Source organism: Sturnira hondurensis, unplaced genomic scaffold (assembly GCF_014824575.4).
Source record: "Sturnira hondurensis isolate 20B ecotype Veracruz unplaced genomic scaffold, ASM1482457v3 Scaffold0015262, whole genome shotgun sequence".
NCBI classification, from domain to species: domain Eukaryota; kingdom Metazoa; phylum Chordata; class Mammalia; order Chiroptera; family Phyllostomidae; genus Sturnira; species Sturnira hondurensis.
Genome location: NW_028087893.1, coordinates 1143904 through 1169116, shown reverse-complemented (window position 1 = coordinate 1169116; position 25213 = coordinate 1143904). Strand labels below are relative to the sequence as shown.

Sequence of the window (25213 nt, the reverse complement as noted above, 5' to 3'; positions counted from 1 at the left end):
TGAATGTCAGAAGGACACACATGTTGCATACTGTAACAGTGAGCAAGAAGACCAGACCAGACCAAGCTGGTGGCCACCAGCTTGACCACAGCCCAAGACCCCCTTCCTCTCTCAGCACGGAAGACCCCCGTCGAGAGCCTGTGCTCCTCCTTGGCCTACAGACTAAAGGCTGAGCTCCGTGGTCTAGCCACCACTTCTCCCACCACATAGCCCCATCTGCACATCTCCTCTTGAGACCCTCGGAGCTGCGCCCCATTCCTCAAGGCGCCCTGCACTCTGTGATGCTGCGTGTGCTCCTCTCCTGAGGACCGCCTTTGCCAGAATACCACCGTTCCTTCCGGGCTGGCCTGGCCTCCGCAGCCTGCCCACCCACACCAGGGCAGGCCCGGTCTCTTCCTCTTCTGAGGCTGAGTTATCTCTTGCTCACTAGCTCTCCCACATTTTGCAAAATTGTCCATTTAATGGCGTATTTCCCAGACCAGGCCCCTCCGTCTTCTTCCCAGGGGGAAACCACCACTTCAAAACCCAGCATTGCAGAGAGCACATCCCAGGTTCCTTCAGGTCCAGGTCTCTGACTTCCTCTTAGGACAGATTCAAAAGGAAGTGAATCAGCTGTTTGGTAAAAGGGTGGGGCTTGGGGTCATTATTGCTAAGTCCACTAGTGACTTTCACTTTTGGGTGCCTTATATTGAGAGGTGAATGGGGTGCCTCATATTGAGAGAGGAGCTCAGGCCCAAGGAGGCTGACCCACTGCTGCTGCTCCGGGTAAGACCCTCCAGGGCTGGTTAGTCCCTACCTCCTCAGCCCACCCGTCACCCTCACTCCGCCAGAGGCCCTGCTGGAGGAGTGGAGGCTGGGAAGGCTACACCTTTGGTCCTCAGTGGAGGCTCCCTGCCCAGCCAGCATTCCTGAGATTCCTTTGCAAAGGAAGGCCTGTTCCGTCCAGCTGACTCAGCCTGCGGAAGCCAAGAGGCTTACAGTTCCTCAGGTGTGTATAGACCCTGGACTGGGGTCTGGGGACCTGGTGATCAGGGAGACATGTGCCCTTGCACAGGGACACTCCACTGGAGGAGACAGACATGGGTGCAGTGCCAAGGGTGTGAGTGCCAGGGCATCTTGGGGGAAGTTTCACAGTCCTTGGCGTGGAGAAGTGCCAAATGCATGTCAAAGAGAAGAGGGAGTGAAGGAGGGTGAGGGAGTGAATGGCTGCGCCTGCTGGGCCTCGTGTGGGGCAGCTCAGCCGGTGTGCGTCCTTGGTCGTTTCCAGAGGCAATCATCCAGGTGCCCCATTGTATCTGCGACAGACCTGCCCTGTATGTGGAACTGACATTCCCATTCGACAGGTTTAGAAACTAAGTGCAGGAACCAATGTCTGTGACCGGAGAGAGTTATTAGGAACTGTTTCTTGTTTTTTGAGTAGGACCTCCTTGCCCACCCCGTTTTACAGAGTTGCGTTAGCACCTACCTGTGCCAGACCGAGTGCTGGGTGTTGAAGAGGCAGAGGTGACTTAGATATGGTGGCTTCACTGTGAGCGAAGGCAGGACAGCAGGAGATGGGGTGAGGGGGGCGGAAGCTCGGGTCAGTGTGCAGCCTGAGCAGGAAGGGCAGCAGTGAGGGACCTGGTGGGAGGACAGTGCGAGGCGCCTGCCTGCGACGCCACAGTGCAGTCTGGGGCGTCTCTCTCTGCTGACGTCCACTCTCAGGGGAACGAGATCTGAGGAGTGATGTGATGAGATCTGTTTTAGCACAGTCACTCTGGTGGCATGTGGGCAGTGGGTGGGATGGGCAGGTGGAGGACGCGTTGTGAGCCAAGTGAAAGGGAAACAAACGGGCTGGTCGGGTTCCAGGAGCCTCCCCGGTGTCCCGGTTGGGAATCTGATGGATTAACTGCACATGGCATGTGGCTCAGGCGGGCGTGGTTAGGAGTCCTCACACAGGCATTTCCAACCAAATCTTGGGGATGAGTGAGATGACGAGGGAGTGTAGAAAGGAGAGCCGTCTGAAACTGGGGAGCCGCTTTGTTTAGGGAAAAGGGAGGAGTTATGAAGACGACGACGACGACAGACTCCAGAAGGAGGCCCAGGAGAAGCTGGCTGTGGAGGCCAAGCGACCAGAGGCTTTCGTGGTGAAGGGAATGCCGTGCATTCTCTGTGCACGCTGGAGAGAGGGCCAAGGAGCGGCGAAGAGGAAGAGGCTGGGACTGGGCCCGTGGGAGACAGTGGGTGACCGCAGCGGGTGATGGGAGTAGAAGGTGGAAGGGTCTTTCCGGCAGCTTGCTCTTCCAGGAGGAGAGGTGCAGCAATTCTGTGGACACGGGCCCGCCGCCCGCCCGGGGCGCCCCACTGCATTTCTCGCTTCCTTCACCTGAGAAGGGTGCTGGGGTCACGGAGGCCCCCTCAGGACCCTGCTGGACCAGCGACACCACCTCTAGCTGGAGTGAACATGGCACCTGAGGTCTCCACTGTGTGCGAAGGACTTTCAGAACCATGGGCTCCTTTAATCCTCACGAGAACCATTTTCTCTCCCTGTTCCAGAAGAGGAAACAGATTCCTAGAGTTTCCACTCGGATTCAGCTAAATAATCCAAAGACACTGATCAGTCTTGTTCTGCTCTCAGCTCATTTGCCAGCACAGCCCTTTGGCTCCTGTTGGTCCCATTGGGCAGATGAAGCAAACCAGGCCCCGAGGCCGAGAGACCGGGGCAGCGGCACAGGATGCAGCGCCATTCCTGCACCCCGCTGCCGCCCCTCCCCAAACCTTCCCAGGAGCTGAGGCTTAAATTCAAGTTCCCAAGGCATTTGCCCAGGTGTGCTTCCATGTACCATATTTTTAGACCATAAGACGCACCTAGGTTTTAGAAGAGGAAGAATTTTTTTGAAGCAAAAAATGTGATATTTAATAACAAATGACACAACATTTCACCAATGTCAGTGTCAACAGAACTCAACAGCAGCATTAACAACCATTATTTCTCCCAAATTGGGGGTGGGGGGAATGCATCTTGTAGTCTGAAAAATACAGTAATTCTCCCAACCACCTTGCGTAGGTAGCTATTTCCTCCTGTGTTACAGATGAAGAAACTGAAATTCCAAGAAGTCATAAATGACTTGCCCATGCCTGTGCCACTCATGGGAGCCCCCACCCACACCCCATCTTCATCTCTTCAGAGAGAAATCCATGGCTCTCCACTTGGCGGATGGACCATCCATGGTCCAGCCTTCCTAGTGTCTCCAGCACATCACCCCCTTCCTCCCAAAAGCTCCGCAGCACGTCCATCTTGAGGGGCCTGTGTGCACCTCCTTGGACCCATGGGGGGCTCTGAGGCCCCGAAGGCGGGGTTCTGACCCGCTCTGTCGGTGCCCCCGTGCCCCGTGGAGCAGTTATCAGGAGCCAGTAAATGTGACTGAAAGCCAGGATGGATGAACAGTGCTGGGAACAGAAAAAAGCCTTCCCTGCGCTCTCTAATGCTCCCGGAAACCGAAAGCCCTTCCTTGATTACTAAGGGATCTTTGATGGTCAGAGGCTCTGAGCGCTCTTTGCCTGTGGCTTCCTTCCCGTCCCCAAGGCTCTGAGTCACAGCTTCCTAGGGCCTGTTGAGTAAGTAGTTCACCCAGGCGGTCCTTTCCTCCCACAGGCAGCCACCCCTACTGTGGAACCACATGGACTCCATGGGCCCTGCAGAGCTGCAGCCAGGGGAAGGAGCCCCTGGCTGCCCCCAGGAGGGCTTGCCCTGCCCCCTGGACAGCTCTGAGTTGGTAAGTTTGGCACTCGATTCCCATCCTATGCCCATTCAGGGCTGCCAGGAGCAGGGGGGGCTGAAGATGGCGTGGGGCCGTGGGGTCACACTGAGATAGCCCCTTCCAGTTTTCTGAGGCTTTCCCATCTGATCTGGTAACAGTCTCCTACACAACTGCAAGGCGGGGATGAGCCCCTCACTTTGCAGCCCGGGAGGAGGGGCTCAGGGGGCAGACAGGGGCCTGATCAGGGCCGTGGTGACTCAGCCCCAAATGCATTTGCTTTGGCCACCTTGCCACCCAGGTGCTTCTGCCCCAGGCAGGTTGACACAGTCTCGAAAGGGCCTTCTGTGGTTTTCTGGTGGAGAAATGTGTTCTCAAGGCCCTTGCTGTCCCCACGTCCCTAGTCACTGCTTCAGGTCTCTTCCTCCACACACCGTGCAGCCAGGCAGAGCCAGGTCACAGCCCACCTTTCTCCACCTGCCCCCAGTTAGCTCAGCCCAGAGTCCCCGAGTTCCGTGGTCTTGACCAAGATTTGAAGCCCTTGCATGCCACACCCTTGAACAGGAAACACTTGGGTAAGTTTCTGCGTCCTCCCAGCCCCTGGAGAGTGAGTGACAGGAGAGAATACGGACCTGCACAGAGGGCCCCCCCTCACAGGGCTCTCTAGTCCTTCTCTGCAGCTGCGGCAGCTTTCCGGCCTATTCTGACCTCTGCTGGACTTGGCTCCTTGTCCCCACTGTGGGGGCATCACCCCTCACTGTACTTCATGCTCCCACTTTACCCTGTCCAACCTCCGCCCCAGACCCTGCCGCCATCAACATTCTCTCCGAGCCCCACCCGTGGCTGGGCCAGCTGTGGGCTTGGACCCGGCCACCCTCTCCCACCACTTCCTGCCCCTGCCTCCCGAGGCTCCAGCGCCTGCCCCACACCTACCCTGCCAGCCTCACCGCACATGCCTGACTGCCTGCCCTTGAAAGACAGACACTCCACCACAGGCTCCCCTCGCTCCACACCCCACGTCACCCAGAGAAGTCGGTTAGTAACTGCGTGTGGCCTGAGCGCAGCCCCTTCCCAGAGCCCCTTTCCCACCGCGTCCCCAGGCATCTTTTAGTCGCCAGAGGGGCAGTAACACCTCAGGCTATCCAGCGGGTTGCTCGGAGGAGAGGAAACCCCTGTATCAGTGAGCGGGTCCCCCAGGCTGCTGCTGCAGCCCTTCTCAGTCCTCCAGAAAACGTGGTGCTGCATTTGGTCCTGTTGCACAGAGCAGGGAGGCGCTCAGAGGGCTGAGCCGCCGGCCACCCAGCTGACCGCCGCGTGCAAGCTGGTCCAGGGGCCCGTGGGATTCGGACTCTCTCTAACGCTGTGCTTCTCGCTCTCCTGGCTGAGGCCTCTCCCCGCTCCTTCCCTAGGAGGTCGGGGTGGGGCACTCCCTAGCTCCTCCTGGCTGCTGCACAGCCACCACTGTCACTGAGCAATAAAAACGCACCCCTCACACCTGAACAGCACTTTACATGTTCACGTACAGGGTCCTCTTGGGTTCTTACGTCCCCACAGCCACTCAGTCAACACAGCCTTCCTGCGTGCTGCCCGCTTTGGGGGCCAGCCCGTGTGGCCCTGACATGCAGCTGTACAACACGGCCCCTGGCCCCGGGGACCCTCTCAGAGACAGCTGTGACTTGCCCAGGGCCACACAGCCAGGAAGTGGCAGGACAAGGACTCGGATGTAACTCTTCTCGTCCCAGGTCCTGTGGGGTTCCTTTGCTGCCTCTCCATCAGCCATGGGTTCTTTTCAGAAGTTGCTGGTTTTTATAACTCTTCACAATTAGAAGCACCTCCGCAGTCAGACAGAGCAGGGATGAAATCCCACTCTGTGCCCTCGGAGTTGCTTGGCTTCGGCACATGCCGGTCCCTGCCGAGCCTCTGTTTCCTCCATTTCCTCACTCACAGTGGGAAGAAGCCCTCCGGGCACCAGGCACCATGGCTGCCCTGAGCATCTGTGATAACGGGAAACGGGAACAGAGAACCTAACCTCCGGCACTCCTATCAGGGTCACTTGCCGCCTTAGGGGTCTATTTCCTGTCGCATCCTGAAGCCTGGGTGGGGCAGAGGCATCCCATCTCCCTCAGTGGGCAGCCTCCCTTCCTGGCCTCCCCGTCCGGGTGCCCAACTGGCTGCTTTACAAATATGGGTCCGGAGGGGGCAGCAGAGGGTAGGGGCCTGGGGAAGGCCAGGCCCAGAGAGCAGTCTCCGGCTGGGCCCCTCCCATGAACCCGGGCAGGCTGCTGGGCCTCTTCAAAGGACAGGCCAGATGGTTGTCTGGGGGAGCTTTCCTTACAGAAGGGGGTAGTGGGTTTCCTGATGGAGAAGGACCCAGGGTGTTGTCCCCTGCCTGCTCTCCCCTCCCCCACTCTGATCCACTCCTGGCCAAATCCTCCCCCCTGAATGCCATGCCTTTATACTCTTTCCCCACATGTTCAAATGGCTCCTTCCTTCCCTGGCTGGTGTCCAAAAACGCTTCTATTTCTTGCTCACTCTCGGACTTCCATTTCTGTGTTTTAAAAAAAGAATAGCCACCATCACTACCAGACCGTGCTACCTTGTCTATTTATTTGCATGTTCTCTGCCCCTACACTGGAGCGTGAGCGCCACAGGGGCAGGCCTCAGCTGGCGGTGCAGGGCTGGATGCTGAGAGCAGTTCTGGGCGCACAGGGGGCCTCGCTCCATGCCGGTGGGAGGGCCGGCTGCTGTGGGGAGGGCTGACCCCTATAGTGTGGCCTCCAGACTCCCCTCATCACTTCACCTGCAGACTCCCTGTCCTGCTCTCCTGAGTTCTACCCTCTTGCCTCAGTTTCCCTCCTGTCACTTGTAGATGTTTGGCTTGGCAGGTTTTGAGGCTTCACATGACCTTTTGCTACAGGTCCTGCTCCTGCATGTGGGGAGCTCTTCCCACGTGTGACATAGCCCCAGCCCACGAGGGCTCTGGGCAGGAACGGCCTGGAGGTGGGGGAGACTCTCAGGCCCTCGGACCCCCACTGGTCGCCAGGGCACCCCGGGTGGCCACATGGGGTCCCCAGATGGACCGATCCTCGGGGAGGCCCAGCCCCTCCCAGCCTCAGTGCTGGTCTGTCAGGGAGAGCAGAGTAATGAAGAGGGGTGCTGCGTTAAAGCAAAAGCGAAAACAGTGAGCGCTGGGCTTGCTCAGGCTGCAGAGTCTAGTGGACCTGGGGAGGAAAACACCTGAACTTGAAGTGTGTTCACACATGTGTTCACACATGTGTTCATTCACTTCTTCAGTGTGTTCAGTGACAACTCACTGAACAGCTTGGCTTTGGGTCCTGGGGACCCACAGCCAATCAGTTGTGTGATGGGAGAAGGTTCTTGCCAAACCTTGGATTCAGTGACGTAGAAGGGGCTGGGGGTGTCGTGGGCTGCGAAGCCACAAGGGAATGGAGGAGGAGGAAGTGGGAGAATTTTTCTGGCTAAAAGGAGCCTTCTGTGGGTATCAGAGCTGGGTGCAGGCTGTAGGTGGCCAGAGAGCCAGGGTGTGAAGAGGTGAGGGGCGGACGGGGTGGTGTGGGGAGACCAGCAAGGCTCAGAGTGGGCTCCGGCCAGCCCTGGGGAAGCCAAGGGGGGCAGCAAGCTGGGCAGGGCAGGCTTGTCCTGGTCGGGGTTGGGGGACTTGCCCAGGCCATCAGGGCTCTTGCCCAGGTGTCGCCTGTCTCTCCCCAGGTGCAGGAGTGCCTGAACCAGTTCAAGCTGACGGAGCTACAGCTGCGGCAGATCCAGGCCAGGATCCTGAGCTCCATGGAGCTGGCCCTGAGGGGCGAGGCCAGCCCCGTACCTGCAGTCCGGATGCTGCCCACATACGTGGGCTCCATTCCACATGGCACTGGTGGGTGACACCAACTCCAGTGGGCAGCCAGGCCTGGGGAGAGGGCTGTAGCTTGGGGAAGGGGACGTTTCTTATCCCTCCCTGTCCCTGTCTCTGAGGTTCCCATCTCTAAGGTCCCTTGACAAGACTCAGGCCTCGGGCACGTTTCTGGGAGGCAGAGGGCTTGGTCTCCCCAGCTGCATGCCTCTCTGTGACCTGCTTGTCCTTAGAGCAAGGGGACTTCTTGGTGCTGGAGCTGGGGGCCACCGGGGCCTCCCTGCGTGTTCTGTGGGTGACCCTGACTGGCTCTGAGGGGCATCAGATGGAGCCCCGCAGCCGCGAGTTTTTGATCCCCCAAGAGCTGATGCTGGGTCCTGGCCAGCAGGTGAGGGCACTCTGCGGTGGCTCAGGGACCTGCAGGGTGGTGGGGGCTGGAGGGGTGGAGCTGAACCCCGTCCCCACATGTCCCACAGCTCTTCGACTTCGCTGCGGAATGTCTGTCTGAGTTCCTGGACACCTTCCCTGTGGGCAACCGGAAGCTGCAGCTCGGGTTCAACTTCTCCTTCCCCTGCCACCAGACGGGCCTGGATAGGGTGTGGCAGAGTGCAAGTGGGGACAGGGGCGGGGCTGCAGCCCTGTGACAGCCGTTGCAGGAGTGACCCCGTGTTTCTGCCCCCAGAGCACCCTCATTTCCTGGACCAAAGGTTTCAGATGCAGCGGTGTGGAAGGCCAAGATGTGGTCCAGCTGCTCCGAGAAGCCATCCAGAGGCAGGGGGTGAGTGGGGGCGGGGCTGCCTGAAGGCCTGCCCTCTGCTTCTGGGAGGCCTGCTTGCCTTTCCTGCTTGTATGCCTGGTCCAGCGTGCGTGACTCGTGACTCCGGTGGGCAGGGGTCAGTGCCGCCGCCATCCTCATTTTCCAGATGAAGAGGAAGGAGAGGCCAAGAGAGGCCACCTCAGTGCTTAGGACCTTGGCGTGGGGCGGGGGGGTTTGGGGACCAACAATGAGAAGGCTTGTCCCTGTTGTCAAGGACCTCACCGTCCAGAGGGGAAAGCATTCCGCTCAAAGACTGTCCCCTGCTGCAGTGGCAGTTCTGCGGACCCTGGGGGCACAGGGGAGGGCCCGCTGGGACTCAAGCAGGGACTTGGAGGAGTTTGCCAGGTGCCTGAGCAGGGGCTGGGGGCTGGGGAGGATCTGGGTTCAGAGAAGGGTACAGGCAGAAGTCTGGGTGCCTCGGGAGGCCAGTCTGCCAGGACCAGCTGCCGGCCGGCCGCTCAGCCATGCTGTGTGTGCTGCTGGGAGCCAGGGAGGGGGGAGGACTTGGAAGCCAGGCCTTGTGGAGGGCGAGCCAGCGAGGGGCCTCCAGCACAGTCTTCAAGGTGCTGTGCCAGCCCCCCCCCAAGCCCTGGTCCTGGGGACACCGGTGCTCTAGGGAGGATGGCCAAGGTTGGGGGCCACCAACGCCCCAGGGCCTGAGCTGGGGGTGAAGGAGCCAAGGGGCATGGGATGGTGGGAAAGCCTTTCTGGGGGGTCTGGGCATGTGGACACACGTGTTTCACGGACTCGGGGCCTCTCCAATGGAGACAGGGCCCGGGCCATGCCCAGCCCCAGGCCTCCCTGCTCTGCCCTCTCACACACAGACCTACAGCGTCGACTTGGTTGCCGTGGTGAATGACACGGTGGGCACCATGATGGGCTGCGGGCCAGGGTGCGCGCCCTGTGAGGTCGGGCTCGTCGTGGGTGAGCCATGGGCTGCCTGTGGTGGGGGGGGGTACCCAGGGGCCCTGTGGGCAGGCCTAACGGGGTTGTCCCTGCCAGACACCGGCACCAACGCCTGTTACATGGAGGAGGCGCGGCACATGGCGGTGCTGGATGAGGACCGGGGCCGTGTCTGTGTCAGCGTCGAGTGGGGCTCCTTTGGCGATGATGGGGCCCTCGGGCCGGTGCTGACCACATTCGACCGCATCCTGGACCAGGAGTCCCTGAACCCCGGTGCTCAGAGGTGGCCTGGCCTTCTGCTCTCGGCCCTGTCCTTGTGCTTCAGCCCTTGGGGCCCAGCCTCTTGTTCCCTGGGGGCCCTGGCCGGGCTCATAGGAGGAAGGGCTCAAGGTTCTAGAACTCAGAGTTTTCAACCCTTGGCCCACCCCTTTTTCCCCCTCTGGCTAGTCCTGGTGGGAGCTGGCGACTGGGTAGCCAAGCAAACTGCTCCCACCCTTCTTTGGCCCCTGTCACCCTCCAGAAGCCCCCTAACCCTAACCTAAGCTGGAGGGGACTGTGGGTCTGGATAAACACCCACTTGCCTCCTGGGAGGCCATTAGCTTCTGGAACCTCCTCCAGGGCTCCTGCAGCTGGGCCTCCGATGAGGGCTTAGGAAAACCTCTGTCCAGCCACCCTTCCTGCCTGCAGGTTTGAGAAGATGATTGGCGGCCTGTACCTGGGCGAGCTGGTACGGCAGGTGCTGGCTCACCTGGCCCAGCGCGGGGTCCTCTTTGGCGGCTGTGCCTCCCCGGCCCTGCTGAGCCAAGGGGGCGTCCTCCTGGAGCAGGTGGCCGAGATGGAGGAGTGAGTGTGGGAAGCCAACGGGGTTAGACAGGCCAATTCTCGGTTTGGGGGAGGGAAAAGGCTCCGTGCCCCACATAGCCACAGGGGTTTGGGGGAAGGGGGACAGGGAGCATCTAGAAACTTGAGCCTCAAATCAGCACCCTGTCCCCCCAGCCCCTTGTCCGGGACAGCCCGGGTGCAAGCCATCCTGCGAGGCTTGGGCCTGAATCCGGGGGCCACGGACGCTGAGCTGGTGCAGCGCGTGTGTACGGCGGTGTGCACTCGAGCTGCCCACCTCTGCGCCGCTGCCCTGGCCGCCGTCCTCACACGCCTCCAGCACGGCCGGGAGCAGCAGGCGCTGCAGATCGCGGTGGCTACCGGAGGCCAAGTGTTTGAGCAACACCCCAGGTATGGGGAAAACACGCGAGCCTGTGTGAGCAGGGAGCAGGCGCACATGTGTGTGAGAGGGCACTCTGGTACTGGGGCTGCAGGGCAGTGGGTGAGGATGACGCCGAGGCAGAGTGGGGCCAGATCGGGGCTGGGGGCTGTAAGAGGCTAAAGGATGAAAAATCTGTTTCTCCTTGGGTGTGCAAGGGGTCCCTGGGGGCTGGGTGTGCAGTGAGTGCACAGGCATGTTGAGAATCAAACTGGTTTGTAATGGTGGGGCCCGGGCTCCACTGAGCCCCGGGGGTCAGGGCTCGGTGCCAAGACAGGGTGGCCTGCCATGTGTCTGTGTAGGTTCCTCAGCGTCCTGCGGGAGACTGTGAAGCTCCTGGCCCCTGAATGTGATGTCTCCTTCACCCCCTCTATGGATGGGGGTGGCCGGGGCGTGGCAATGGTGACCGCTGTGGCTGCCCGAGTGGCTGCCCACCGGCGTATGCTGGAGGAGACCCTGGCCCCATTCCGGCTGAACCGCGAGCAGCTGGCAGAGGTGCAGGCGCAGATGCGGGAGGCCATGGCCCAGGGCCTCCGAGGGGAGGCCTCCTCTCTCCGGATGCTGCCCACTTACGTCCGGGCCACTCCTGATGGCAGTGGTGAGAACTGGCCTGAGTGCGGGGCTGGGAGTGGGCTCCTGGGGGTTGCAGTGTGTGCAGGAGGGAGATGCCCGCCCCATCCTGGCCCTGAGCATCTCTGCCCCACAGAGCGGGGGGACTTCCTGGCACTGGACCTCGGGGGCACCAACTTCCGAGTCCTCCTTGTCCGCGTGGCCACAAGTGGCGTGCAAATTACCAGCGAGATCTACTCTATCCCTGAGCACGTGGCTCAGGGCCCTGGAGAGCAGGTGCCCACCGCCAGGGGCTGAGTGCGGGAGGTGGGCAAGGGCCCAGGCTTCCTCCATGCTGATTTGCCCCCCGCCTCCCCCCGACTCAGCTCTTTGACCACATCGTGGACTGCATCCTGGACTTCCAGCAGAAGCAGGGCCTGAGCGGGCAAAGCCTCCCCCTGGGTTTCACCTTCTCCTTCCCCTGCAGGCAGGTCGGCCTGGATCAGGTGAGAGAGGGCAGCAGGGCCGGGAGAAGCCACATGCCCTTGAGGGAGAGGGCAGGATGAAACGGGGAGGGGCAGGCAGAGGCACCACTGGATGGAGCCTATAGCCAGCCTCAGTTTCCCTAGACGTGGTGTGCCTAGGTGGATGGGTGTGGTAAAGGGCCTGGAACCCAGGCTCACAAAGAGGCCTGGGGTGGAGAGGGCCCCAGGTCAGGTCTGGGCCCCTGGGAGCAGGGTAGGCCTGATCCCGGCTGACCATGGCACTGGCATGTTGGCAGAGGGACCTTCAGGGACCAGCCTTTTTGAAGGCTGGACTCTCCATGCATGCACCTCCGGTTCTGAACAGCCCTGGTGGCTGTCGCTGTCTGCTTGCCCTTGCTTCAACCTGCCTGGCGCTTGCCTCTGCACTCTGCTCCCTCTCCGCACCCGCGCCTGCACCCATGCCCATGGCTGCATCTCTCTGCTGGTCCCCGCTCCGGGCGAAGCAGCTGGAGCCTTTGATCGTGTCTTGTAAGGTGTGAGAGGCAGGTAGACTCAAGATGTAAAGTCAGGCGTGCTAGAAATGGGGTCCTACTGATCTTTTATCACTGAGCTGTGTTTCTGTGTTGAGCCCTCAGTCTTTGGAGGGGCTCTTCCCTAGGCAGGGCCCCCCTCAGCTGCACAGTGATTGGCCTCCGCTGTGAAGAAAGTGTGGGCACAAGGGTGAAGTGTTTGGGGAGACACCCAGGCTCCCTCTCTTGGGTCCTGACGCCTCCCTCGGGAAGGAGGGTGGGGCCTCTTCTGTTCTCAGACTGTCCAAATCTCTGGTCTCCTTCCCTGCCCCCAAGGGGAGGGTGTAGAGCGCCTTCTCGGGAAGCCATCAGTAGCCCGGCTCTGACTGCCCAGTGCCCTGCCTCAGGCGGGGATCTCTCGTCTGGTCTGGTTCAGCAGGGAAGCTCGCTGAACCCTCACGATCTGGCCCCCCAGCCGGCCTCCTCTCATTCACTCTCTACACCTGATGGCTTCTGTTTGGGGGGCAGGGAGCACAGAACACCCTAGAGATGGTCACATGGGAAAGGGAATGACACGGGACTGGTGTCAGTTAGTGTCTCCACAGCGTCCCGCTGCCGCCTGGGACAGCCATCCTTTCCCCTGCCTGCCCTCAGGGGAAGCACATGGAGAAAAGCACAGTCAAGGCCCGTCCACAATTTAAGGCCAATTTCTCACAATAAAGTCGCATCTGTCTGGTCCCCTGCACCTCCCACCAGGTGCCCGGGCTCCGGCTTTTCTGTGGGTCCCTCCAGTCTGGAACACACACAAGTGAATTTCTTGTTGACCCTGCTTCGTCCCAGCTCTGAGAAGTCCTCCTGTCAGGTGACCCTGGCCAGTTCTTTCCGAAAGAGCAGAATCTGCTGTCATGGACGCCTGAGACTTCTCTGTCCCCCGCCCCCTCCCCGACCACACACACACACAGTGCTTCGGTGACCAGCTCTGTCCTTCCCTAACCCGATCACAAAGGGCCATTCCTTCTGGGTGAAGTCTTAAGGCAGCCCAGCCCTGAGCATTCTGAACTAACACAGAAGACACTGGGCGGGCGGCAGTTGGCAGGTCTCTCCACACTGGAAGGCGTCGGAGGAGTGGCAGGGGTGCCTGTGTGGGCGAGTGGGCCTGGGACCCTGCCTAGGGACAGTGCACATTGTGTGCTTGAGGAGACAGGGCCTCTGGGAGGCCAAGTGAGAGTCCAGGGGGCATCCAGCTCCCCATTCCACCTTGGTACTGTGCCAGGGCATCCTCCTGAACTGGACGAAGGGCTTCAACGCCTCGGACTGCGAGGGCCAGGACGTTGTGGGGCTGCTGCGGCAGGCCATTGTGCGCAAACAGGTAAGGCACCTGCCTCCCGGGTGCTTTGGGGCGTGGCATGCCTGGAGGGGAGCAAGGGGTCTTTTGCTTCTTGAGATGGGGACCCTCTGAAGTAGAGACCTCTGGGTCCAGCACTGGTTGCCGTGACGACCATGTTGCCCAGCAACTAGCAGCATCCTTTTGTGTGCAGGCAGTGAAGCTGAATGTCGTTGCCATTGTCAATGACACGGTGGGGACCATGATGTCCTGTGGCTATGAAGACCCCCATTGCGAGGTTGGCCTTATTGTCGGTGAGGAGGACGCTGCTCTTTTGTGCCCCCGCTGCCTGATGCTAATTCATTGCCCCCTGTTGCCTCCTCAGTTTGGACATTCCCCTGGCCTTGGGGATGTGGGATCCTTCCCGTCCCACCCAGCAGGGCCCTGGAACACCCCACTGGGTCAGGAGTCTGGAGCAGGGGTATCCAGCCCCCCTCAGCTGCCAACTCAGTGATGCTCTCTGAGCCTCAGTTTGCCCTTCTGTTTAATGCGTCAGCTTTGGGTGGAAATACTGGCTCTGCCACTTCTCCCTGCATGGCCTCGGGCAGGTCGCTAGAGCCTCAGTTTCCTCATCTCTAAAACAGAGATGATAATGACGCCCATCTCGAGGCAAAGCACCGTGCAGCGCCTGCCTCACGGTGCTGTGGTCTCAGCGCCCGAGCTGGTGGGTAGACAGGGGATGGGCTGGGAGGGTCCTTCATGCCATCATCCCAGATTCAAAGCCTTTATTAAGGCTATCCGTGGCCGGCTGGGGGCTGGATGAGGGACAGGAAGACACATAAAGAAGGTGGAAGACACCTGCCTTCTCAAAACTGACCATTTAGCAGGCGTTGAGCCCAGAACAGCATGTGGCGGTCAGAGAGCTGGCCCTGCCTCTCTGTGGCAGGGCGACAAGCCTGGGCTCACACAGAAGGGGCTGCAAGATCAGGGAGACCTGCAAAGAAAGCCTTGGAAGAAGGAATTTGGCTTGGTGGGGAGGGAGGGTGTCTGCAGGCCCTTTGGCATCAGTCTCGGAGACTGAGGTGTGTGACGGCCTCTCACGGGACCGGGAGCTTCTAGAACTGGCGCACCCAAGTTGCCGTGGGAATAAGCCACTGGATAGAGGAGTTCCAGGTGGGGCCAACAGGGAGCCCGCCTGCCTAGAGCCGACTGCGTTGGGGACAGGAAGGGGCTGTCTTTGGCCTCTGCCTAAAATGCTGTTCCTTTCCGTGCCTCTCAGCTTCACGGCCAAATCCCAAAGTCGCCTCCTCTCCGTAGCTTTTACTGACCCTCTAGGCAGGAAGATTCACTGTGCCTGGGGCTCCCACGGGGCTCTTTGCACCTGTATTGGGGCACACACAGCGCCTCCGAGCGGGCTGCTCTTTGCCCCACCTCTGGCCTCCGTGGGGCCTCGCTAGTCTGACGCCAACCTGCCTGCGTCCTTGGCTCTTGGTGCAGCTCCCACTGCTTGGACTAAAGGCCTGAAGGCCAGTGAGGGCTGCTTAGGCCTCTCACTTGTGGACAGCAAGGGGCTGTTACACTTCTCCCGGGGACTGACATGACTGGTGACACTTTTAGGACCCCCTGGGGCAGCTCGGGAGGCACACTGAGGGGGGGTTGGCAGGGCAGTGGCAGAGGCCCAGAGGGCTTGGTGCTGGCAGGGTCTGAGGAAGGAAGATGAGAAAGGACGACCAGGACCCAGGGCAGGGCATGAGTGTGGGAAGGTGCAGAGGTAAAAACGTGAGCCTCGGGGTGCGGAGGGCTCAGAGGGGTCTTGTGTGTGTTAGTCAGCGGCTCCCACGCCATCTGGCCTTCCTGCAGGGACCGGCACGAACGCCTGCTACATGGAGGAGCTCCAGAATGTGGCGGGTGTGGCCGGGGACTCGGGCCTCATGTGCATCAACATGGAGTGGGGCGCCTTTGGGGACGACGGCTCCCTGGGCACACTCACGACCTGCTTCGACGAACTCGTGGATCAGGCGTCCATCAACCCCGGCAAACAGAGGTACGGGCCAGGCTGGGCGGGGGCGGCTGGCAGCAGTGTCCGCTGGTGCTGGCGGTCGGTGGGGTCTCCCGCCCCGTGGGCACACACGCTTTCATGCAGGTTTGAGAAGATGATCAGCGGCATGTACCTGGGGGAGATCGTCCGCCACATCCTCTTGCATTTGACCAGCCTTGGAGTTCTCTTCCGGGGCCAGAAGACACAGCGCCTTCAGACCAGGGACATTTTCAAGACCAAGTTTCTCTCTGAGATTGAAAGGTGCTGACACCGGCATCCCCTCCTCCCCGCTCCCAAAGAGTCTTGCTTTTCTCTTTGGGTGGAAGGCTGATTGGAGGGAGCTCCACGTGGGAAGACAGAGGTCACAAGAGAGGGGGCAGCCAATGCCAGACCCTGCCTGTCTGAGCTCTCTTCCTTCCTGTCCCCAGTGACAGCCTGGCCCTGAGGCAGGTCCGGGCCATCCTGGAGGACCTGGGGCTGCCCCTGACCTCAGATGATACCCTGATGGTCCTGGAGGTGTGCCAGGCCGTGTCCCAGCGGGCCGCCCAGCTCTGTGGGGCAGGTGTGGCGGCCGTGGTGGAGAAGATCCGTGAGAACCGGGGCCTGGATGCGCTCACAGTGTCCGTGGGGGTAGATGGGACCCTCTACAAGCTGCATCCCCAGTGAGTCTGGGCCCTCCGCCCGGTTGGGAGGCCAGGCAGGGTCTGGCTGCCCAGGCTCACCGCCGCCCCTCCCCCACAGCTTCTCTGGCCTGGTGGAGGCCACTGTTCGGGAGCTGGCCCCTCGCTGCACAGTCACCTTCCTGCAGTCGGAGGATGGGTCGGGCAAAGGGGCGGCCCTGGTCACCGCCGTTGCCTGCCGCCTGGCCCAGCAGGTCCCTGTCTGAAGGAGTCTCCAGGATGGAGCTGCGCTGGACCAGGGCCTGGGCCCCACCCGTTCCGGCCAGGCCCAGCCCCCTGGGGACTCCCAGCATGGAGAGGACTCCCAGCCCCCACATGACCCCACTGTGGCCACTGGCCTCAGCCTCTGCCTTCCTGTAGAGAAGCGGCACTCGGGTTAGCAATATATATATATAATTTATTTACATTCACTTCCACTAAAATCCCTACGCGCCCCGGCGGCCGGGCAAGGCTGTGTACATAAGGCCAAGTGTAAGTGCATGAACGCACTTAAGACAGAGTCAGGGCACGAGCTTCACACCACAGGCCCAGGAGCGGGCACACCACGGCACGCGCACACTCGCCATTGGCCAGCCCGGGACTCCCGTTGCATATTCACATGCCCTACTGGGCAGGGCTCCTCTTGGTGGGGGGCAGGGGAGGACAGGGAGGAGCCATGGGGTGTCCCTGGGTGGGTGGGAGGAGGGCAGCATGTGAGGCAGATGTGGGCTGATGCCGGGCGTGAGAGGCGTGAGTGGCCTCCAGGTGTGCAGCGTGAGATGTGTGCACGGGGGGATGCGGGTGAGATGGCACACGAGACATGTGTGGGTACATGCCTGTGTGGAGGTCATGTGCCTGAATCCAGGGGCCGCCCCCCCCATTCGGCTGTGGCCCTCAGTCCCACGGGCCCCTTAGACGTGCCCCTACCCAGCAGGCACAGAAATGTTTGCATAAGGTCCAGCTCGGGCAGGAGCTCAGGGCTGTGTCCCGAGACCAGGGTGCGCACACTGCGAGTGTGTGGCCCCCGGCCAGGGGCCGCAGGAGAGGTAGCCACACACACACACACACACACACACACAGATGGGTGTGGCCTGGTCCAGCTCCAGGCGCTGTCTACCCTGGGCCCTGGGGGGCAGGGGCAGTGCCAGCCTGGCCTGGCAGGCCATGGAGGGACGGGAGTGTGGGTGGGGTCTGAAGGGCCAGTGTGAAGGGACGAGTCCACCAGGAGGGGCCTGTCCTCCCAGCTCCCCAGGTGTGGGGGCAAGGCCCTGCCTGGCCTCTGCCTGTCCCTGGTGGGTCCCAAAGCTGGTGAGAGTGTGGTGTTGGGGGCCTGGCTGGCCTCAGCATTCAGCCTCTGACACGGTGAAGAGGCCGCCATCGGGCTGGCCCAGACCGGCCACCGCCGCAGCCAGCTGGCTGAGGTTGCCACTGGGGAAGTGCCTGGCCTCCCACAGGTTGAGGATCATGGCTGTGGGGCTGGGCTTGGAGGCGAAGAAGCTGAGATGGCTGTGGAGGGGAGGGGAGGGGGCTGTCAGTGCCGGCATCACCCCAGGCTGCTGCCTCCTGCCCCCCAGCCCCCCTCAAGGCAGGCCTCCCCTCTGCCAAGCATGCTGGATGCCCTGGATGCTGGTGGACAGGGCACAGGCCCCACTGAGCATCCTGTCCACCTGACCCACCCTGCCCGGCTGGGCTGCCGGTGGCCTTGGCCGCCCCTCCCTGCCCATCTCCCAGGCACCTGTCCAGGTGGAGTTTCTGGGCCAGAGTCCGCCAGTCAGCACCCCGGCTACAGGGTGGGTCCAGGCTGGTAATGATCTTCTGCCGAATGAGGAAGGGGATCTTGAAGGCACTGGGGCCCACTAGGGCTGGGACCCCCCCTTCACTCTCCAGAGCTAGCAGCTCAGTGAATCTTGTGTCCTGGGCGCGAGAAGGGGTGGAGAAGACTGTTAGGGCTTTCCCTGGTCCAGGGCCACCACAACTTCCTGCTGGGGGCACACCCAAACCACCCAGAGCATGGTGCTGTGTGGGCACTGCTGCTTCCCAGGCACCCCTCGCTGAGGTCAGAGGTGTAGTGACCTGTCCGAAGCCAGTGAGCCTGGAGCCGTCAGCCTCATCCCCTGCCCCGCCAGGCCTCCCCCGTCTCCCCGACCAGCCCCCGCGGAGCACATAGGTACCCAGAGCTCCTCTCGCCACCTGTGTCCTTGAGCCCAGCCCGGCTGCCCGAGATGCTGCCCTTCCCTCTCATCTGTCTGACCCTTACTGATCCTTCCAGACCCGGTACAAAGTCCCTTCTCCGGGCTGCCCCACGTCTCTTTCCTACTGTGCCCACACCCTCTTCAGCCCCTTCCCCAACCCCGCTGCACCGTCTGCAGCTGTCTGTCTGCACCTGCACCTGCACCTCCCGGCCCCTCGGACTGAGAGTGAAGAGGCCAAGAGGTTTCTGGTTTCTAGGAGGAGGGGTAAGGGTAGGCCTAGGGGTGTGGTGAACAGGTGGTGCCGACACCCCCTCTGCCCACCTTGGTGATGTTGAAGTTGATGTTGAAGCTCTGCCCATCCCCCTCCACCTGCCACACCCACACCTTGCAGGCCAGGTCGCTGGTGCTGGCGCTGACTCGCTCCAAGGTGAAGGTGCAGTGGAGGTACTGCTGTGCGCCGGTCCAGATATGGTAGAAGGGGATCTCCTGGAGGGGGGCGGGGAAGGCGTGGTGGCGTCAGGTGAGCCACGCAGCAGGTGTGCCTGGCTGCGGGAACCGAGAGTGCCCTCACCTGGTAGCTGACAAGGAGCTTGCTCTTCCACAGGGAGCTGGGCACGTCGTGGATGGACAGGCGCAGGTTGTGGTAACTGTCCTTCAGGTGCAGGACTCGAGGCTCCTGGATCAGCTGTCCCCCCAGCTGCTTCTCCAGCTGCACCACCTCCTGCAGCGTCCCAGGTGGTCAGTGGACCTGGGAGTGGGGGCAGCCCCCTCCCGCTCCCACTCCGCCCCCTGGGGGCCGGGGGCAGCACCTTGAGTGCATCCCGGGTGTCGTGCAGGCAGTAGACCCGGATGTTGTACTCCAGGGAGGTGCAGGCCGCAGGGGCAAACAGAAGCAGCTTGAGGCGCTTGGCAGCAGCCACACTGAGGGCCTCTCCCACCAGGGCGAAGCGGCCCAGCTGCTCTGTGAAGACATAGCAGGCGCCGGCCTCCAGCTGGCAGTAGTACAGGTGGGAGGGCGACTCCTCGCCCAGGTGCAGCACGTCCTGTGGGCGGGCCGGATGGGTCAGCTCAGGGCCCATGTGGCTCTCGGGCAGGCCAGGGCTGGTCAGAGACTGGGGCAGGGATCTGGCTCCACAGGGAGTGGAGGACTCACCTCCCAGCTGCCCTCGCAGGACTGCTTTTTGAGGTGTAGGCTCCAGCTCTCTGGGCTGGGCTCCCCGCAGTGGTCCATGGCCAGGATGACGGGCCGTGTGAGCAGGACTCCGGGGGGCCCGCAGCTAACGATGGGACTCAGCAGGGTCTGACAGCCAGCTAGGGGCAACCTCAAGTGGGGAAGCATGGGTGGGGAGGGAAAGGTGTCAGCAGGCCGTACGAGACCTGGGCAGGATGGGACAGTGGCACCTGGCTTGGGGGCAGAGCTGGGTCAGGCTTAGAGGCAGCTGTTCCCTGGGCCCCATCGGTCAGACCAGACCAGACCAGACCCGACAGTGATGGGGCAGGGGCTTCCTGGTGACTGCAGGCGGGGGCGGACCCACCCAGCCCCCAGTCCAGGGCCCGGGCCCGCACCTCACGTCCTCTGGCTTGTGCAGCGTGAGGTAGACCTCGTAGATCTTCCCACGGGGTATGGCGTCTGGGGGGATGAGGAGGCTGACCCCTGCGGTAGAGTGGGAGGAGGGCTGGACTCACCGGGGCTGTGAGGATACCAAACACCCCATCTGCCCACCCCCGCATCAGCCTTTGAGGACAGATTGGTGCTAGTCTGGCTGGGGACAGAGGTGCCACAGGGACGGTCCAACTACCCACATGGGTAGGAAGCTGAGCCACAGTGACCTTGAGAGAGGCCAAGGGAGCTTGGGTGGGAAAAGCATGTCCTGGACACAGAAAGCACCAAAACAAAAGGCACCAGGTATGCTGGACCTGCCTCCCCCATTGCCCTCCCTAAGACCTTCCCGTTACTCCTACCCAATCACGCCCAGCTCCCTGCCTGGCATTTACACCTCCCACCCGACTGCGTTCCAGCCACACCTCCAGCCCAGCCTGTGCTGCACACTCACCGTTCCAGGCCCACTGCCCCGGCTGCCTCTGCTTGGGTGCCCCGCCCCCTGCCCCACTCAGGCTTCCCCCACCTCTGCTGGTGTGGCCACCTCTGGGGATGGCTGCTCTTGGCCACCCTGCTGGACTTTGCTCCTCACTTGGCAGTGGTCCCTACAGTGGGGCTGGGGCCCTGAGCAGTCTGCTCTGCTTTGGTGCTTCTCCCTGGTCTGGGAGCCATCACACACGTGCCCTCCTGTCCAGTGGAGTCACCTCTGCCCCGGCGTCTTGCAGGGACAGCATCAAAAAGTGCCCATTGAGTGTTCCAGGGGTGAAGCGGTGGGGTGGGACACGGGAGACAGAGGCTGGGGTGTTGCTCTGGGCATGGTGGCCCTGCCCCACCTTGCTGCCCTTTTAGGACAGGGAGCCCTCACATTAGAAGGAGGGGAAAGAATTATATGCCTTTATCCCACCACGTCCGAAAGCACAGGCACGCCCTGCAGACTGGGTGACCCGGTGGGCCCGCTGGAATGCTGCCACTCTCCAGGAACCACCGCCAGGGAGAGGGGAGCGGGTGAGGGGGTGTTCACTGTGACGGCTCCCTCCACCTGTCCCCACCGCCTGTGGGGCCACTCCCAGCGTTGGTCACAGTCCTAGAGCGTTCTCACCTGGTGAGTGCTCACACCAAGTGCCGGCACTCAGGAGGCGAGGGGAAACCACAGGCCCTGCTCGAAGAAGCACCCAGCCCACCAGGGGGGAAACAGAGTCCCAGGTGCTGGGGGCGACCGCTTCGAGACGGTCACTGCACACCCACATGCACCTGCCCCTTCCTAAGGGCTTGGCATGGACTGTCCCGCCTCATCCCGGTGGGCGGGGGTGGGAGGTGTAGAGAGAACAGCCAGGCCCTGCCCTGGGGGATTGGAGAGCGGGCCACATGCTTGCAGAGAGCAGCATGGTGCTCGTGGTGTGCTGACCGCCCACCGCAGCCCTGGTGGGCTTTGCAGGGGGTGTTGGGGAGCCCCGGAAAGAGTTCAAGCAGGGGAGAGACACGATGAAGTGTGGCTTCCCTGGGTGAATGCCAGGAGCTGTGAACCAGGTGGCAGGTAGGCGTGGTGGCCTGGTTCGAAGGGGGTGGGGCAGAGGGAAGATGAGGATGGGGAAGGAAAGACGGGATGGCTGTGCAACTGAAGCTGGTGCAGAGGTGGGGCGGGGAGTGAAGAGGAGCAGGGGTCAAGGTGATTCCCAGTTTCTGACTGACTGTGCTGTCCCTGAGGTGGGGAAAGCCAGGAAGCAGGAGGCTCTGGAGGAGGTGGAAGACGGTGCTGTTTTAGGCACCAGGAATGTGAGGTTTTGTGAGACATCCAGATGGAGCTGCCCAGGAGGCAGCTGGGTGTGCGATTCTGTCACCCAGGAGAACTGGGCTGGGAATTTGGAGGGGGAGTGATCGGCACAGGCACAGCAATGACAGCCACGGAGTGCGTTTGGGCAGGTGCTGGGAGGGATAATTATGGCCGGGGACAGGGCTCCAGAGCGGCCAGAGGGGCCAGAAACCCGGGGCTCAGAGGCTCCTTTAAGCTGATGGGAGAGAGTTTCAGGGTGGGAGTGGCCAGCCACACCAGAGGCCATGAAAGGTGACCACTGAAAAGGTCCATGGGTTGTCTATCCAGGTGTCTCAGGGGCCCGGTCAGGGGGGTTTCTGGGAGGTGGTGGGTGGACAGACCCCCTGTCTAGGCGTCGCTCCTCATCCCTTCACCTGCCCCAGCTTGAGCCCAGCCTTCCCACCACGAGCCTGGCACACACAGGCTGGCTGCGTGCGGGAGTGGACCGAAGCTCTGTGCCCTAGGCCACAGAAAGCAGGCGGCTCTGGCCACTGCCTCAATGCCGGCCCCCTGCCAACCACACCAGCATTCTCTCCCCAACTACCCGCTCTCCTTGCCGGCCTGGCTCAGCGTTGGGGCGAGGCTGAGCGGCACATGGAAGGGCATCCGGGATGTCCCCTCCTCCTCCAGGAGGAGCATGGGGGCTAGTCTTGCCTCCCAGAGCCCCGGGGCCCTTTGCTCCATCCCCCACCTGTATGCGGGATCATCAGCCGGCCCCCGAGGAAGTTGAAGGTGCCGTAAGCCACGTTGCTGGTGCTGCGCGGCAGGGAGCGGAAGTAGTTCTGGGCGGACAGGCGGGAGACGAAGTCCTCGGCCTCGGAGGTGGGCGAGCGGTGGTGCAGCGTGTGGCGGCCGCCGCTCAGCGGGCTGAGCAGGTGCCCGTTGCTGAGCTGGAACTTGGGGCTGGGCCCGTCCTGCCGGGGACACAGGCTGCCCTGGTACGTGGTGGTGGTGGTGCTGAGGTCTGGCTGGATGGTAAGCAGATGGGGGTTGTCTGTGGGACAAAGACAGACTCAGGGGGTGTCGCTAGGGGAGGCCCTGGCCGGGCGGCCCTTGGCCTGGGGGTCAGGGCAGGAGTGCTGGGGGCAGGGGCCCTACACCTGCTTTGCTGGGCTTGATGCTGACGGGCTGGAAGCCCGAGGTGAGGATGGACGAGTCGGCCACGTCCGAGTCCAGCCCCTCCTTCTTGCGGCAGTACACGAGGATGAGGGCGAGCAGCAGCAGCAGCAGACACACGGCCACGGCGACCAGGCCCACGTAGAGGGCCACGTCCTCGGGCCCGGAAGCAGCTGTGGGAGAGACCGCAGCCTTGGAGCAGCGGGTGTCGGGGGCGGGGGAGGAGAGGCCAGTGGTCTCCACTCTAGGGGGGGTGGCGGGCGAGGCCCCATTCCTGGGCATGCGCACTCCGGGCAGCCGACGCCGGCTCAGGGATCGCGGAGCCCCAGCCCTGCAGCAGCCATCACTTCACAGCAGCGGCAATCTGAGCAAATCGCATTCCTTGGGGGCCCAGTCCAGGCTGAGGTTGCTGCACCCAGAATTGGGAGAAGAGACACTTCCCCAGATGGCCTGGGGCGGTGCTGCTAGACGGAACTTTTTCTTCTGGGGCCCGGGGCAGCTGGGGCTGTGGAGACCTCCCAGGATCCTCAAAGCACGGGAGCTGCTTCCTGGGGGGTCTGCCAATCTGGTTCCTGGGGTCCCTGCCAGGGCTCCTGTCATTGTCTTCCTCTGAAGGCCTGGGGCAGGGTGGGGAGGGGTGATTGAGTGCCTGGAGGAAGTGGTATTGATTTTAGAAGGGCTTTGCATAATGGAAGAAATGTCCATCAGAGAGGAATTGACACAGATAATTAGGTTTTTAATTGAAAGAATGGGGGAGGGTGTGTTCCAGGGGACAAAAATCCAACCGAGATCTTTAATTGTTAGTTATGGCCTTGTAATTAACCGGCCGCACAAGCCTGTGTCCCCACAGGACTGGCATGTGCGCTTGGGGGACAGGGAGGAGGCAAAGCTGCAGGAGGGGCGGGGGTAGGTGTGGGACACATACCCAGGCCACGTATGCAGAGTAAGCCTCAAATGTATGCACGTCCAGGGGGGCAAGAGGTGTGTTGGGGTGCACAAGGGCACATGAATGGGTGTTCATGGATGAAGGCCCCCCCAGGGTCCTGAGCTGGGAGAGGGTGCAGCCTGTGACAGGGGGCTGGCTTGCTCAGTTCTCCCTGGGGCTGGGCAGGTTCCGTTCTGCCAACTGGAGAGGCCTCGCAGGGCGGAGAGCACTCACTGTGCACGCAGAGGTCGCTGGTGCAGTTGCGGGTGTCCAGGTCTGCGCCCCGGCACTCCTCACCTCCGTTGCGGGGCGCCGGGTCTGCACACTCACGGCTGCGCCAGTGGGTGCAGTCCAGCCCGCAGGCTGACCACTTGCTCCATGGGCTCCAGCTGCCGTCCACTGGATGGGGGACAGACACGGACAGAGAGGGCAGGACACTGTTAGCCTGGGCAGCCAGCTCGGGCTCTGGTGTGAGGCCAGGCCCAGGCCCAGCGGTCTGCAGGCCCTCAGTGTCCAGCTGGCCTGGGTGACACATGCTAATGACGGGAGGCGCGATGACCCTTGTCCCACACTGACTGCACCTGTCCTGACTCTGCCTGGGGCCCTGGGACGCAGACCCCTGCGGTGACTGAGCTGGACACAGGCCGAGCCCTGCTTCCGGCGCACGGAACCCCGTCCTGGGCTCGGACTGAGCCTGGCCCTGCGTGTGGGCAGGTGGGATGGAGCCCTGGGGGCAGGCTGGTGGGCATGATGGAGCCAGGGTGCGGAGATGGCACGGTGAGGAGCGATGCGGGAGGCAGCGGCCGCTGGTACCTGGGCACAGGGTGGCGCAGGCCGTTTTCTGGACATTCTGCCCCTCACAGAAGGCGCCCCCGTTGAGAGGCGCCGGGTTGGTGCAGCTCCGGCTCCGTTTCTGCCAGCCGCGCCCACAGCTGGCGCTGCAGACGGACCACTCGGTCCACGTCGACCACCCACCGTTCACTGGCCGGACAGAGAAGGACTGGGGTCAGGGAGCGGGGGCTTCCTCTGACACGCTGGCCCCGGGGCTGGGGCAAGAGGGCTGGAAGGGAAGCCCTGGAGGGGAGGCCACACTCTGTGGACTGTCCCCAGGCCGGCAGCACCCACTCCCTGGCCCCTTCCTTCCAGGGGCAGGTGCCGCGGGCACTAGGGGTGGCCAGCCCTGACTGCAGCTCCGGGCCCCTCCGGCTCAGACGCCAGCATTTCACAGGGGCGACTCCCACCCCCTCCCTCTGCCTGCTCCTAGGGGTGCCCAGGACACTACTTCCCACCTGAAGTCACCTTTCCTAGCCTCCCTCTGAGCCCTCACCTCCTTACACACAACGCCCCTGCCCACAAAGCCAAGGCATTGCTGTGCCCACAGGTGACCACCAACCCGCCCCACGCCTTCACCCAGACACGCCCT

The 25213-nt window shown here is 62.2% G+C and overlaps 2 protein-coding genes across 5 annotated transcripts in view; one reads left to right on the top strand and one right to left on the bottom strand.

Moving 5' to 3' along the window:
* Window positions 1-680: 680 nt before the first annotated feature.
* Window positions 681-16578, top strand: HK3 (hexokinase 3). Of its 3 annotated transcripts, XM_037064433.1 has the most exons (20): window positions 684-765; window positions 845-988; window positions 3635-3755; window positions 7467-7629; window positions 7839-7993; window positions 8082-8201; window positions 8288-8383; window positions 9247-9346; window positions 9425-9608; window positions 10013-10168; window positions 10322-10555; window positions 10886-11181; window positions 11290-11429; window positions 11519-11638; window positions 13400-13495; window positions 13665-13764; window positions 15311-15494; window positions 15594-15749; window positions 15917-16150; window positions 16230-16578. In XM_037064433.1, exons 3-20 carry the CDS (start codon window positions 3660-3662, stop codon window positions 16372-16374), a joined length of 2775 nt encoding a protein of 924 aa, XP_036920328.1. In that variant the 5' UTR covers window positions 684-765; window positions 845-988; window positions 3635-3659; the 3' UTR covers window positions 16375-16578. The 3 variants fall into 3 exon arrangements, with proteins under 3 accessions (XP_036920330.1, XP_036920328.1, XP_036920331.1); XM_037064435.1 differs by lacking the exon at window positions 845-988 and having other exon boundaries at window positions 681-765; XM_037064436.1 differs by lacking the exons at window positions 684-765; window positions 845-988; window positions 7467-7629 and having other exon boundaries at window positions 3681-3755.
* UNC5A (unc-5 netrin receptor A) overlaps window positions 16574-25213 on the bottom strand; it is a 51921-nt gene continuing 43281 nt past the window's right edge. Inside the window, exons 6-16 of one of the 2 annotated variants that reach the window (XM_037064437.1) lie at window positions 24604-24771; window positions 24025-24189; window positions 22850-23038; window positions 22441-22743; window positions 19906-19993; window positions 19493-19661; window positions 19149-19382; window positions 18911-19060; window positions 18661-18825; window positions 17883-18061; window positions 16574-17653 (exon numbers count right to left, since the gene is read on the bottom strand). In XM_037064437.1, coding sequence (XP_036920332.1) covers window positions 17488-17653; window positions 17883-18061; window positions 18661-18825; window positions 18911-19060; window positions 19149-19382; window positions 19493-19661; window positions 19906-19993; window positions 22441-22743; window positions 22850-23038; window positions 24025-24189; window positions 24604-24771 — 1976 coding nt within the window. In that variant the 3' untranslated portion in view covers window positions 16574-17487. The remainder of the gene's footprint in view (window positions 17654-17882; window positions 18062-18660; window positions 18826-18910; window positions 19061-19148; window positions 19383-19492; window positions 19662-19905; window positions 19994-22440; window positions 22744-22849; window positions 23039-24024; window positions 24190-24603; window positions 24772-25213) is intronic. The other variant, XM_037064438.1, reaches the window with a different exon arrangement.

Bases quoted from the DNA above. Each gene is read 5' to 3' on its own strand.
- HK3 (XM_037064435.1), top strand. From the start codon at position 3,660: ATGGACTCCATGGGCCCTGCAGAGCTGCAGCCAGGGGAAGGAGCCCCT. The intron at 3,756-7,466 runs GTAAGTTTGGCA...GTCTCTCCCCAG, and splicing joins CCCTGGACAGCTCTGAGTTG to GTGCAGGAGTGCCTGAACCA. The intron at 9,347-9,424 runs GTGAGCCATGGG...TGTCCCTGCCAG, and splicing joins TGAGGTCGGGCTCGTCGTGG to ACACCGGCACCAACGCCTGT.